The 13,662-nt window shown below is 43.0% G+C and overlaps 2 protein-coding genes across 3 annotated transcripts; one reads left to right on the top strand and one right to left on the bottom strand.

Moving 5' to 3' along the window:
- The first annotated feature begins 260 nt into the window (after nt 1–260).
- Nucleotides 261–3,585, top strand: LOC147855795 (wall-associated receptor kinase-like 20). 2 transcript variants are annotated; one of them, XM_087330353.1, is made up of 3 exons: nt 262–655; nt 719–1,284; nt 1,803–3,585. In XM_087330353.1, exons 1-3 carry the CDS (start codon nt 315–317, stop codon nt 3,176–3,178), a joined length of 2,283 nt encoding a protein of 760 aa, XP_087186479.1. In that variant the 5' UTR covers nt 262–314; the 3' UTR covers nt 3,179–3,585. The 2 variants fall into 2 exon arrangements, with proteins under 2 accessions (XP_087186478.1, XP_087186479.1); XM_087330352.1 differs by having other exon boundaries at nt 261–1,284.
- Nucleotides 3,586–7,122: 3,537 nt separating this feature from the next.
- LOC147855794 (protein NRT1/ PTR FAMILY 8.1-like) lies at nt 7,123–10,081 on the bottom strand. Its single transcript, XM_087330110.1, has 4 exons — nt 9,708–10,081; nt 9,282–9,499; nt 8,166–8,698; nt 7,123–8,029 (listed from the first exon to the last, which is right to left on the bottom strand). The coding sequence occupies exons 1-4, from the start codon at nt 9,943–9,945 to the stop codon at nt 7,123–7,125; spliced, it is 1,896 nt and encodes a 631-aa protein (XP_087186236.1). The 5' UTR covers nt 9,946–10,081.
- Nucleotides 10,082–13,662: the final 3,581 nt, after the last annotated feature.

The raw sequence follows: 13,662 nt of genomic DNA, 5'->3' as shown, positions 1-13,662 counted from the left end.
ACACACAAATCAAAAGTCTCTAGAAGTATGTATGTGAACACATATTGGAGAGGACCAATCAATCCAAACCACACTTTTATATGTAGGTATGTGATTGTACATAATATGATCAAACAAAGAAAACAAACAAACCCACCTCCCTAGAGGTTATAGGACCAAGTCAGCTCTCCACCCCTCTGTTCCTAGCCTTAACAAAACACAACAGAGAAAGAAAGAAAGGAAGAAAGGAAGAAAAAACACAGAGGGTTCCATCAATCCCTGTTCTTGGGCCTCTTTTTTTTTTTTGTCTCTGATTATGGAGCACTGAAGAACTGATGAAGATGATGATGGTGATGAGCTTCTTGGGTTCGCCTCACATCTCTTCCATAGCTTTGCTCCTGATGTGCTGCTTGATCTGTAATCACCCCCCCATAGCTCATTCACAAACCTGCCAGGACATAGCCGCAGATATTGCATACCCTTTTGCCATCGAAGAAGGAAATGAATCAAGTGAACGTGTCAGAGCAGCTTCTCCCAAGTTCCTTCTCTCTAATTGCAGTGGCAGTAATCCTGATGGGTTTGGGTTATACCCCCGATGGAATGCTCTGATGAACATTTCCGATTCTACTCAGAGCGTGAACACTGAAACAGCCCCCTTTGTTTTGAGCGTTAACCACTCATCTACGAAGATTAATCTCACTTGGGATGTCAATCAAATCACAAATAGTAGCAGCAGTACCACATCTGCTAAGATTAATCTCACTTGGGATGTCAATCAAATCACAAATAGTAGCAGCAGTACCAATTCTTGTTCGATTTCCGAATTCAAAGACCTATCCCGCCTCCTTCCCCTTTCGATCAATTTCAAGCATTCAATCGACTTCTCCGCCTTGGAAGTCTCACAAAATACCATCTTCCTCCTTTTCAACTGCTCAAACTGGGAGTACATCAAATCTACGAGCACGCTTGATGCAGGTAGCTCCAGATGTGTTTCTTTCCACCGCGATTGTTTGAACAATACATTGCAATGCATTGAGTATACTCCTGGGGCTCGTTTGAAGCTCAAGGACACAATGAACTCTTCGGGGTGTACTCATTTCCAGTTCTTTGTCACTCACAACCCCTCTCTTCCAGTACCTCAATGGAGGCCGCACGTGGTAGAATTGGGTTGGGCCAAAAACAATCTTCCTTGGTCTCAATACTGTGTTAAGTGCCAAAACAGGGATGGGACTTGCGGATATATGCATTATGGATTGAATTTCTGCTGCTTCGGCTCTACCGGCATGAATTGCTTATCTGAAAATGGTATGTCTTCGAAGCCTTGTTTTCAAAAATTGTTTGTGAGTCTTATCCCATAGTACCATTGGTAAGGGTGTATGCATAAGACTGCTAAAGAAGAGGCCCTTTCAACTTGTCATGTGATGCAATATCAAAATGGAATGCCTTTCCCCATTCGCCAACAATGAATGCATGCCATAGGCCTGGCTGTTTGTGTATCCTTAGGTCTTGTAGAATACAGTAAGTCTTACAAGGAAACAAAGGCTATATATACAGATTAATGCAAGGAAAAGGGTGTCTTTTATTCCTGCAATGCACAGACACACACACACCCCGGGGTAGTATCCACAGGTTGAATGGGAAACAAAGGCTGTTTTGTACAGAAGATAAAAAAACAACAGGTGTTTTCGAACATCACACTGAATGCGTTTGATTTTAGAGGAGTTTACCATGTCTGCAAGGTGATGTATTGAATTAGGGATTCAAGAAACCGTAGTCATCTATTGCTTTGTTCAGCCTCTCACTGGTATTTTGTCTGCACACAGGCAGCATGAGTAGGAAAGAGAAAGTGATTATTATATCTGTGCTGGGTATCTCTGTTGCAGCAACAATTGCAGCCATTCTCACAGCGTGCATAGTTTATAAGCGATTCCGAAGGAAAAGGGATTCGATGATCAAATTCCATGCAAATAACTCCAGAGGGAAGTTGTTAGATAAGCTACGGAGCCTATTTTCATCTGAAAATGACAGGAATGTTTTGGTACATGAGTTCTCGTATAAAGAACTCATGGAGGCCACACATTCCTTTGCATATGATAATATGGTCGGTGATGGTGGCTTTGGAGCTGTCTATGTCGGCACACTCAAAGACGGACGGAAAGTTGCCATCAAGAAGCTCTTCTATGAAAATTTTCAAAGATTGGATCAATTCTGCAATGAAATCCACATCCTATCTCAATTAAACCATCCAAACCTAGTGAAATTTTATGGATTTTGCTGTCAAGATGAGAGAGACCTTCTTCTAGTGTTCGAGTTTGCGGCCAGGGGAAGCCTCTTCGATCAGCTTCATGAATCGGACACGCTTTTAGTGGGCAATAATCCTATAAAGTGCTGGAAAATAAGACTTCGGATAGCATGGGAGACGGCAGAAGCTCTGTGTTATCTCCATAACTTTGCATCTCCGCCCATTTTTCATCGCGATGTGAAGACGAGCAACATCTTACTGGATGGTGATTTCCATGCAAAACTGGCCGATTTTGGGATTTCAAGATTTGTTCCTCATCAAGCCACACACGTCTCAACAACACCGCAGGGCACACCTGGCTATATTGATCCCGAATACTACACTTGCAATCGGTTGACTGATAAGAGCGATGTCTATAGCTTCGGGGTAGTGTTGATGGAACTCCTCACAGGGAGACAAGCCGTGGACATCTGTGCCAAGTCAAGGAAGGATATGAACCTCTCAAACTTGGCTCTCAGCAAAGTTGCTGATGGCACATGGCATGAGCTTTTGGATCATTCGTGTTGGCAATCGAGTTATCACTGCAATTCTTCAGAACCAGCCCAAATCCAATATTGCTCCGAGGTTTCACATCACGAAACAATAGAGACTGCTGAAACTTCTGGTTTAGAAGCTTCAAATCCTAAAAAGCATACCTATACTGCCTTGCATTCTGCGTCTGCAACGGGCGCCAATCCTGGTGGTTGCTTTTCACTGTTAGAGGAGAACATTTTGGATCCTCACAAGAATCCCGCAGTTAAAAACTTGGTGGAGCTCGCCTTCCGTTGTCTACAACCGGACAGTGCAGATAGACCCAACACGAGAGGCATCGTTGAAACGCTCTCCAATCTATGCCGGCAGGTTCAGATAATCGATCATATCGGCGTTGTTGGTTGTGAACCAATTGTCCTTGGATGAGGCATCAAATTAGGTATACTCCAAGCTCTTTATGCATGGCCAGCAGTGTATCAACTAACCATGGATGGTCTGGATCAGCCTGGTACGAGACCAATTTACAGCTCTAGTATGGCTCCACCATCACCAGCATCTAGTACAAGATGATATTACCTACACAACTTGTCTTCAACCCTAAAAGCACATTTTGATGTAATATTACACTTTCTTATCAGCAATATCCCCTCCCACCATATTGATACCATCTTTCTAGACCCAAATGGAAGAGCCAAACTTCCACAGCTGGACTCGCCACATGATTAATTGGGTAGAATTTAGCATTGCAATTGGCACAGAGGGTTGTATTGCTAACTGCTGACAGACTTTTAATGTAGATAACAAGCAAATGTTCATTCTATTATATCCTCACACCTCTCTCCATTAGTAAATGACTAAATCCTCGACCAAGAACGCATGACACAATGCATCACATGGGAAGGAGAGAGGGAAAATATCTCTAGAGCAATGCATAATATTTCACCATCCCAAGAAAACAAAAAGGAAGTGATTGTGGTAAATACTGAAGACACTCTTTTGTTTGCTTACCTTTTGCATTGCTCTGGAAGCAAAGTGGTATTGTGAAACGTGATGAAGAAGGTTCATTCAAGATTCATGAAACCATAGCTATTAATGTCTTTCATTCTTCATCTTCTTCGTTGATACCTAGAACTTCTGTGCCATTAATGTCCTCGCAAAGAAGTGATCATTTGAAACTTTTGTTGAGGTATTGGTATGTTGCGGTGATGGAAAGGCCATTACTTGTCCTCCAATATATTAACGGTTCCATCTGCAATAGGTGATCATTTGATGTGGTAGTGTGCTCTTGGGTATACTCTAAAGTGTCAGAAAGCCAATGCCATGCATGTTTGTCGACATGGACACACCAACACATTGGGTGTTCCTTGGCAAATGATCAAATTTTAAGAACTCATGGTACCAAGTACCCTCTCTCTCTCTCTCTCTCTCTCTCTCTCTATCCTTAAAGTGATCTGTATCACACATTACAAACATGAAACACATAACATCAAATGCACAATTTAAATCTCCCACCTATCTATCTTAGGATAAATATATTGTAGCACTACATGACAAAACATTTGCCACTTTAATTGACAAATGTTGAAAAAGGATTTAAAGATGATAACTACCATGATAAAAAAACATATTTCATGTGGTGGGTATGCAAAAGGAATGCATTAAGTATCCACAACCATTACGACGTTGATGAATTAAATCGATAAAGTACCCACTAAAAAGAACAACAAGAAACTCTTGTCATGGAGGCCTAGATGGGTTGAAAACAACATCCATAGTCAATGGAACAAAAAATATGCTTGTGACATAGCCATCATTAAAAGGTGTGGCGATGATAAAATAATGTTTTGACAAAATAAGGATAAAAGTATTTGATTTGGTTTGGCGATAAGCCCACATCCACATTTAGTGAGCAATAAGAAAATTCCTCTATGGTTTATGTGCAAAGGAGATTTTCTCAATTGTAATAAAAATGTGTGCCAAAATATCTTTGGTGAAGTATAACCTAATTTCAATGTGCTTGGCTTGTTCTCGGTAGAATTTTGGTCAAATGTATGGAACTTTGATTGTTGCAAAAAGCTAATTTCTTATTTAATGTTACTCCCAATTGGCAAACCAAGCATTGACACCAAATAACTTCTTTCACTCTTGTGGCTACATCAACAAAGCAACACTCGATTGCAACATTGCTTTATTATTGATAGTACATCGAAGGAGAAGGAAGACTAAACATGTAATGGTTCACCAACTTTCTATGGAATAAATCTCCAATAAACTCAGCCAACATCACTAGTATCCTTCATTTATTGAAAATTTCATTTCACCACTAGCCAAGGGACATTTCCTAGGTTTCTTGTGTATCTACGTTCACAAGTTTGGGACACCTGGGCATACATGAGGCTCTCAACAACACTGGCATAGGGATCCTAAAACATTTGCTAACCTCCACTATCGGTACGTATGGGTTATCATTCTCAAAGGTGTGTAACAACATTGCTGAAAATTGAAATGTGCTACGAATATAGTGCTAACAAATCACTGTAGAACCCTCTCAATGTGCATTTTCTATGATAGTAGAAGTGTGTTGGCTTTTCTCATCTTTGCGAATTTCCATTCCCAGACCTTTCTTTACAACACCCAAATCTTTTATCTCGATTCTCAAACTCCCCATTCAACAGAGCTTTTAAATTACAAATCTCTAACATGTTCTTATGAGCACTCAACATTTTATCAACATTCAAGCGCAAATAAATCGACCCATTCATGTCCTTGTAATATTACCAAACATTCAAACTCAAATTTAGTTCAATTAACTTTACACATTGCGAATCACGCACAATTCACTTGCTCTTACAACACATTATCACACACAAAGAATGCATCTTTAAAGGAAGTACGGCCAAGTAGTTCAAGTAGTTCTAATATTTCACATGCACACTTGATTTTCTGTAATTAGATAGCCATGTGAGCCTTTGGAAAGGTCACCATTAGTTTTGAGTGGTGTCTTTAGTTCCCGACAATAGTGCCAAACATATAGTGCCTTTCGGTGTTCTAGTTGAAAGATAAATCTTACTCAAGTGTTCTTGAGAACCACCTTGAGGTCAATGTCTCAGGAACTACCATTGTCTACTCTATTTTTGGCCAGACAAGTGAGAATGAGTTTCGTTTTTCAATCGAGTGGACATTAACAATTAGGTCAATGACCATGTGACTTGGCACTAATCTCATTTGTCTCGTCAAAAGAGAGGTTTAATGTGGATAGAATTTGCATTCCTCAAAGTTCCTCATGATGGAATTATGTAATGTTTGAGAATATTGGTAAGCCATGAGTTAAACTTTAGGACATAATGATAGAACAAACATAATGAGAATATTGGTAAGCCATGCGTTAAACTTTAGGACATAATGATTAAAGAAACATAGTGGAATCACTTAAAAGCTAGCTTAAATTTGTTATGGCACAATGCATATCATCATTAGAGGGAATCCATTTTGTATACATATTGATGATCTTGGACATTATTTGTGGGCCAATATTCTTTGACCAAATGTTGATTCATAAACATCATTTTCGTGTTGTTGGGAACGTTGCACTTTTTCGTAAAGCCAATGTTTTTTTTAGAAACACAAAAAGATAATGTAGAACTTACCAACTATTTTGGATGGAGCAATTGCATTACGAAATGTTGCCACAAATCAACTTGGATGTATGGGCATTGGATTCAACAAGATAGATGCATGCATGTCGATCTCTTTTTACTTGGGCGGCACTTTGGATTTGTTCCTAAGTTTTGCATAAAGATGTCTAATGTTTTTGGATTGGTCGCGACTCGCGAGTTGCTTCAATACAAGAAAAACATGATGGAAGCGGAACTTATTAGTACATGTTTCAAATTAACGAAGAAGCTTATAAAGGATTTCATAGCGAGATCTAGAGAAACAACTAACTCATGAGCGAGTAACTCGGAGTCTCCATATTAGGAGACCATACTTGCAATAGAATACATTCGGAGTCTCCATATTAGGAGACCATACTTGCAATAGAATACATTACACGAAGACATCATAGAGACTTCGGTGACGTAAGTGTGTTGCGTCATCTCATCATCTTCTTCTTCTTTCCCCCCGAATACATACATACATACATACATACATACATACATACATACATACATATACATGTAGTGTGATCAATACCTATGTAATGCATGTTATTGATTCATCGAGAATCCACACTCAACCTAGTGGTGGCGGGCTCGAAGGTGTGTGTGAGCGCTATAACAAGTGGTGTGTGATTGATATCTATATGACCAATGATGTGGAAAAAAGAGCATTGCATCACCAATCACTCATACATGTGTGTGGTGTTGGCATCATTTAGGACCTTGGTGGTCCCCTCCCCCGCCCCCCGTGGCAGGCGGATGGTCGTTTGGTGATTCATTTAGGACCTCGGGGTGCTGCCCGGACAGAACAAGGGAAGGAGTACTGAGGCGCGTGTACCAGATGGCACCGAGGGAGAAGAAGGCGGCGTCGGCTACGGTAATGCAGAAGAGGAGCCAATAGAAGTAGTCGACGTGGCCGTCGTCGAGGTTGGGCGGGATCCAACCGGGGGAGCGGCCGCCGCGAGTGGAGAAGTGCATGGTCGTGGAGACGAGGAGGGTGCTGCCGAAGCTACCGAGGGCGAGGTTGGCGAGGGAGAGGGCGGACACGAGGCCGCGCATCGAGTGGGGGGCCTCGCGGTAGAAGAAGTCCATGGCGCCGACGATGGTGAAGACTTGGGAGGCGCCCAAGACCACTTCCTGAGGGACGAGCCACATCACGCCCATCCGGCGGCCGGACGCGGCCTCCGAGAGGCGCTTGGTCTCCACCAGCGCCGCCACAGCCACGGCGGCGGCCGTGGCGGCGATGCCAAGACCTAGCCTCTGCAGGTGGGTCAGGCCTTCCTTCCTCCCCGTGGCCAGCCTGGCCATGGGCACCACCGTCCACGGGTACAGCACCGTGCAGGCGAAGATGGTGAGCACGTTGACCAGGCTGATCGACGCCGGCGGCATGTGGAAGCCCCCGCCCAGATCCGTGTCCATCACCGCCGCCTGCTCGATGAACAGGGTGTTCACCTGCGAGAAGACGATGGCGAAAGGTATGGCCGCCAGCCAGATGGGCACCATCCGCACCAAGCACTTCACCTCCTCCACCTGCGTCACGCTACAAAGCTTCCATGCTTCTTCTTCTTTTTCTTCTTGCTCCACCCCCTCCGCTGGCGTCGCCGCCTTGTCCAAGAACCTGCAATTTCATCTCTTTTAGGCTTGGTTTCTTCTTCCTTACTTTGTTTGTTGCAAAAAAATTCCCTAGCCAATAAATAAAAACAAAAACCCTAACCAGTTTTACCAAGAAAACCCTAAAAGAGCTGCTAAACCACCTTAGCCTCGGTGTGTGCGGCATCTTCCGGCTGCCTTGCCGGATTAGCTCCCTCTCCGATGCCTCGTGTAGCTTCGCCGCATCGTCCGGCACCCGTACATGCCACCTCCTACACATGCCCACCACGACCTGGCCCACCCGCACGAACGCATTCCCGCCCGGACGGAACTGCCTATATGTCCCCACCCCCAGCCCGAACACGAGGAATGCCATCACCCCCGACCCCGTCGCCAGCCAATAGCCTAGCGCCCACTCGCCCTCGTTCTCGATGTACACTAGCACCGTGTTCGCCACGACCGACCCGATGTTCGTGAAGAAGAAGAGCCAACTGAAGAACGACGTCTTCTCCGCCTCCGTGTCGAATTGGTCGGCCCCGAGCGCTTGGAATGCCGGAAGGTAGCCCCCCGTGCCCAACGCGATCACATAAATCGACACGAAGAACAAAGATGTCCCGAGAGCCTTCGGAGGTCTGTCGGGTTTCGCTTCAGGATTCAATGCGTCCACGCTCACGCAGATACCCAACATGATAAGACCCTATCGGGGAGGGGGCGGTTAGTTTCATCGGCATCAATGACATGGCGATCAATAAACACAATGATAGGTCAAGGAAGTTGTGGTCTATTAGTATACCATGGCTATCAAAAGAGAGAGAGAGAGATGTCTTGGACATATTATGTAGTTTAGTCTCACAAGGGGCTTCAATGCACACCATGAGGATGATTAGCATTCCTTACATATGAACACAATGATAGGTCAAGGAAGTTGTGGTCTATTAGTATACCATGGCTATCAAAAGAGAGAGAGAGAGGTCTTGGACATATTATGTAGTTTAGTCTCACAAGGGGCTTCAATGCACACCATGAGGATGATCAAAACCTAGCAGCATTCATTCCTCACCTCCCATGGCTCCACATAGCTAGCAATCTAGGTGTGGAAATAGAGATGCATAACCTCGAACATCGTTGGGAAACACGATGGGAAGTTGTGGGAGCTTGTGTATTGTCGGGAAAGAGCCCTCTATTTGGGATGATGACATCCTTAGCCCTAGCTAGGTAAGTCGGCACTTTAGAATGGAAACCAGGCTTCGATTTCCAAATCATCATAGATTATTACTCACCACGGCATGTATTGCTTGAAAGAGGACGCAAGTCCAAAATCGGCCTATGTATGAATCGCCCAAAAATCCGCCAAGTAAGGTAAGGAGCCATGTGGTGCCGAGCCAATTGGTGACATTGTTGGCCGCCTCGGCATTGCTCATCTGGAGGGCTCGCCGGAAGTACAACACCAAACTCGTGGTCACCGCAAAGAAGGCCACATTCCAAAGCCCTTGATTCACTAGAGCCCAACAACAACAATTAAGAAACAACTATTAATGAGTTAATGGCTAGCTGAACTCCCTTAGTACTTGTAAATTGTAATCCAATAAAAAACAGTTAAAATGGGATAACTTACGTGAAATTAGTAAATATTTAGTTATGTGAGCCCTAATCACCAATTATGAAAGAATATAAGTTTTGGACATCGTCAATGTAAATTTACCCACCGAGAATGAAGAAAGAGGTCTTGTGTCCGCCATGCTTTGTCGTGGCTGGCCGTCCTCTCCAATCGACCGCCTCGCATAATGATTGGTCCGAATCGTTTTCTTGGTCGGGATAATTCTTGTTGCATTGTAATGATTGGTTACGATGGCTGCCTAGTTCTAGATTCGCAATAACATCGATTCCATGGACCTTAGTAGGCTTTGTAGAAGGGATATATGTTTCGACTACATTGCTCGTCATGTTATAAGCTTCTCGGGCTAATACCGTATTAATAGCTAGATATTTAACTAGATGGGTGCTGATTATGGACTCATCATAGGTGAACTTAACTAATAAGAAATGGGGATATGTATAGCTTTATTGAATTGGTAGCTTTATTGAATTGGATGGCTGCCACTAGTAGTAGGATTGTGTTGCAATACTTTTGGGACCCCTTCAAATGTTTATCATTGAACCAAAAAGTTTGTAAACAATTGGAAGACATAGTCTTGTGAATACATATATATGTATATGCTTCACTTGACATGTGAGTATTTGGTATATAGTCACCTCCTCCCACCCCAAATTCCGATGATTTTGGATGCTAGCATTAATGTAAAAAAAGGTAGTCGGTATAACATTAATGTAAACAAAGGTAGTGGGTAAGGCAAAATCATGCATAGAGTTTGTTGGGGGCTCCATAAAGTCTATTATAATACACCACTCCACTTATATCAATCACATAAAGCCTAGTGCTATCCTTGGTTATTTGTAAGTGTTGATATCAATTTAAAGTAGTACATGATATATATATATATATTGTCTGCCACATGCATATGATTGATTGACGCAAGCCCACATTTGGCCTGACACTCACACTTACATGTGGGTTTATCAATTTATCACACGTGGAGTTGGGAGAGTGTAACATATATGGTACATGATGATCATTGGTAGCTAGCATGTGCCATTTGTTTCTTCCTTAAAGTGTGGTCCTTCTAGAAAGTAGAAAATAAGGTAACATTTTCTCAGCTACAAATTCACTTTGCACTATGCACCTTTGACATTCCATTTGTTATAGACACAAACATTTATCATAAAGAAGACAATGATTAAGGCTTGCCATAGTTAAGAATGGGTAATTATCTTCACCCATGTAAGAGACACTCTCACGTGGGTGAACATGAGGGTACATGTTTTGACGTTAATAGTAGTAAAATAAATAGCTTATACAACGCTAGATACTCTCACACATTCTAGAGGTTCAACAAGCAATGCGGACAAAGATGGTCAATAATATGTAGATATGTGTTATGGGTGCGTCACTCAAATGTGTTTTCTCCCCAATAGAGGATTCCCCACATTTGATGGATTTAGGGTGTTCATGTATGACTATCTCTAAGAACACATGAAGGGAAAGCTATATAATCCTAAAGAATGACAATTTTTAAGCAAGTCCAATATGTTCTTCGTGCTTCATCTATTGTGGCATGGTTGATAGGGCTTAATTTGAAACTTTGAAGCTATACCGTGGAGTACTTTGAGTTTAGTGAAGTTCCAATAAAGAAAAATGAAGAGCTTGAAATCAATTTGTTGCATGGCTTGAGAGTTCAACAATCACTCTATCCCCCATGATCTTTCTCCATAAACTACAAGTGCTCAATTGCCACCATCATCATATTCAAACATAAAGACATAACTGTATATCCCAAAACATTCTCCATTGGAAACATTAATAAATTGGAATGCTTGAGAAGTATATATGTATAAAAAACCTAGAGAGAATTAAGATTATATAAGTGAAAAGCAAAGCTCTTAGGTTTGGGAGAAGGGAAAAAAGTGTCTTGTCAATACAAATGTAGGGGAAGCCCTAAAAGATGCCCATCAATAGGGATGTGTTGGGCATGAGGATTCCATTCCCACAATGGTCATATTTCATTGGTCAATAAAAAGGTCGGTGTAGTGCCATAGTAACCCCACTCACATACCAACTTTTCTTGACTCTAAAAGTTAATGCTACAAGGTAGGTATATAAATAAATAGCCTACCATTGACGTAGATTGTTGTACTTATTGATGTTATTTCTTGAATTCAAGTTTCTCTAAAGATGTTGATTTCTAGTCAAGAATTAAGACACTACAAAGACGATGAGTGCTTGGGATTTATTCTAGTACTCTGAAGACATTGGTTTAGAAAGAGATTTAAAGCTAGATATAATAATGATGTCAAATTGAAAAGAGTAACTAGAGGTTCATAAATTTAATGTTGAATCTAAAGGTATTATGTGTGAATTGACATTTCTTTTGTGTGTTCATCATCAAGTGCAAGAAATTCACAACATATAAGCACCTTTTTCAACGAAGGTTAACATCCCTCTAACATAGATAGAAAGAGCATGAGAGGCTCCTTTTCAAAGTGAGGGAATTGCTTCATAGAAGTGGATGTTAGTACACCATATATTCCTTTTTTTCCTCTTTGTGATAGATATTTGCCTTGATTCTAACCTCATCCATTGAGGTGCTCCATAATAATACAAGTACTCGAGGAAAAGATTATTAATTCTTCATATGTTCTTCAGAACGCGGTTAGGGAGGAGCTGGTAAGGTGTCAATACCGGCTGCAACGCCCGAGGAAGGCAATCATCTCAACTCAAAAGCTTATGCAGGTGGGCCCATATTGTTCTTGGGCAAAAGACAGACTGCAAGAGGTCACAAAGGTGATGCAATAGGAGATTAGGCAACAACGTGAGCAATTCCTCTTCAGAAAGTCGGTAGCATGGTGAGTTATCAAGGGCGATAAAGTTATCATGGAGTTTTTTCTTACCAAGGCTCCGAAACTGAGGGGGATGCATATTCAAAGTCTCAAGCGGGAGGATGATTCGATGGCCGCAACTAATCAAGATGAAATCCTACAAATGGCAACTAATTATTACAGAGACCTTTTAGCTCCAATGTTGATAGAAGCCCCACTGATTAATCTGATGCATGATGTAGTCGCATGCCTGAAGACTAGGATTGGAGAGGTAGCCAAAACTTAGTTGTCAAAGGCCATAGAGAAGGAAGAGATTGTACCGGGGCTAAACAAGATATTATGGACAACGTTGTCGTGAAGAATTTCGGCTAGAGGCGGAAACCGGGAAACATTGGCTACATCGGTGGGGTGTAGCGTGTGTACGCACCCATGTACATTTAGTGTGAATATCGAGGGCGCCTTTATGGCGCCGAAGAGTAATCAAGTCGGGACAGACGATCCCATGTAAGTCGGGATTTATCCCACATTGTAACGCATCCCTCTCCTTGTTTTATAAAAGGAAGGGAACGCCCTTTGTGAAAGGGGTTGCCCATTTTGCATTAGAGGGTATACCGTTAGGTTTAGAGTTAGTTTCTTCTTCTTCTTCTTCTTCATGTTCGCTTAGGGTTTGCTGCAGCTCCTCTCCTGTGCAAGACCCCGCTCGGCGCGACGAGCCCGTGAGCTCCCCGATGGCGGCTTGGCAGCAGACGAGGGTATGTGGCACACGGAGGTGCTAGAGCGGAAAGGCGAGCGCGGAGATAGGTTGCGCGGTTCGGAGGTAGCGCGGAGAAGGCCGGAAAGGGATCCTCCACACCGTTCCGGAGACCATGGCGGTTCGAGCTGACGCGGCGATGTAAGACCATGGAGAAGGACGGTGGCGGCGAGAGGACGAGGGCAACGCGAAACAACATGGGACGACCATCGGGACATCATCATTGGACAACGGAGGCCAAGCGGGCCACTACGAGCATGCCTCAAGCGGAGGACATCGAGCATACGATGGGAAGCAGGGCGTTCATACGGCCGAACAAGGGCCAACGGAAGTACACGTACTACGGAGATCGCGGCAGAGGACCCATCGACGGGTCGAACGAGCCTACGGGGAGGTAAGCGCGAAGGAAGATTCGAAGCCGACGGATCAAACCAGCAGCGAGCCGGGATGCGGATCACGGAAGATCGGTTTTTTCA

This window comes from Azolla caroliniana, unplaced genomic scaffold (assembly GCF_043228905.1).
Source record: "Azolla caroliniana isolate FFs.n. ecotype wild unplaced genomic scaffold, voAzoCaro1.0.p SCAF_14, whole genome shotgun sequence".
Classification (NCBI taxonomy): Eukaryota; Viridiplantae; Streptophyta; class Polypodiopsida; order Salviniales; family Salviniaceae; genus Azolla; species Azolla caroliniana.
The sequence above is the reverse complement of the archived record's forward strand: the minus strand, read 5'-3'. Positions and strand labels throughout refer to the sequence as shown.

What these genes read in the sequence shown, in the direction of transcription:
- LOC147855795 (XM_087330352.1), top strand. Translation starts at nt 315, where the DNA reads ATGAAGATGATGATGGTGATGAGCTTCTTGGGTTCGCCTCACATCTCT. An exon ending in GAATTGCTTATCTGAAAATG is followed by an intron (nt 1,285 to 1,802) that starts GTATGTCTTCGA and finishes GTCTGCACACAG; the next exon opens with GCAGCATGAGTAGGAAAGAG.
- LOC147855794 (XM_087330110.1), bottom strand. Translation starts at nt 9,945, where the DNA reads ATGACGAGCAATGTAGTCGAAACATATATCCCTTCTACAAAGCCTACT. An exon ending in TTCAAGCAATACATGCCGTG is followed by an intron (nt 8,699 to 9,281) that starts GTGAGTAATAAT and finishes CCTCCCCGATAG; the next exon opens with GGTCTTATCATGTTGGGTAT. An exon ending in CCGCACACACCGAGGCTAAG is followed by an intron (nt 8,030 to 8,165) that starts GTGGTTTAGCAG and finishes ATGAAATTGCAG; the next exon opens with GTTCTTGGACAAGGCGGCGA.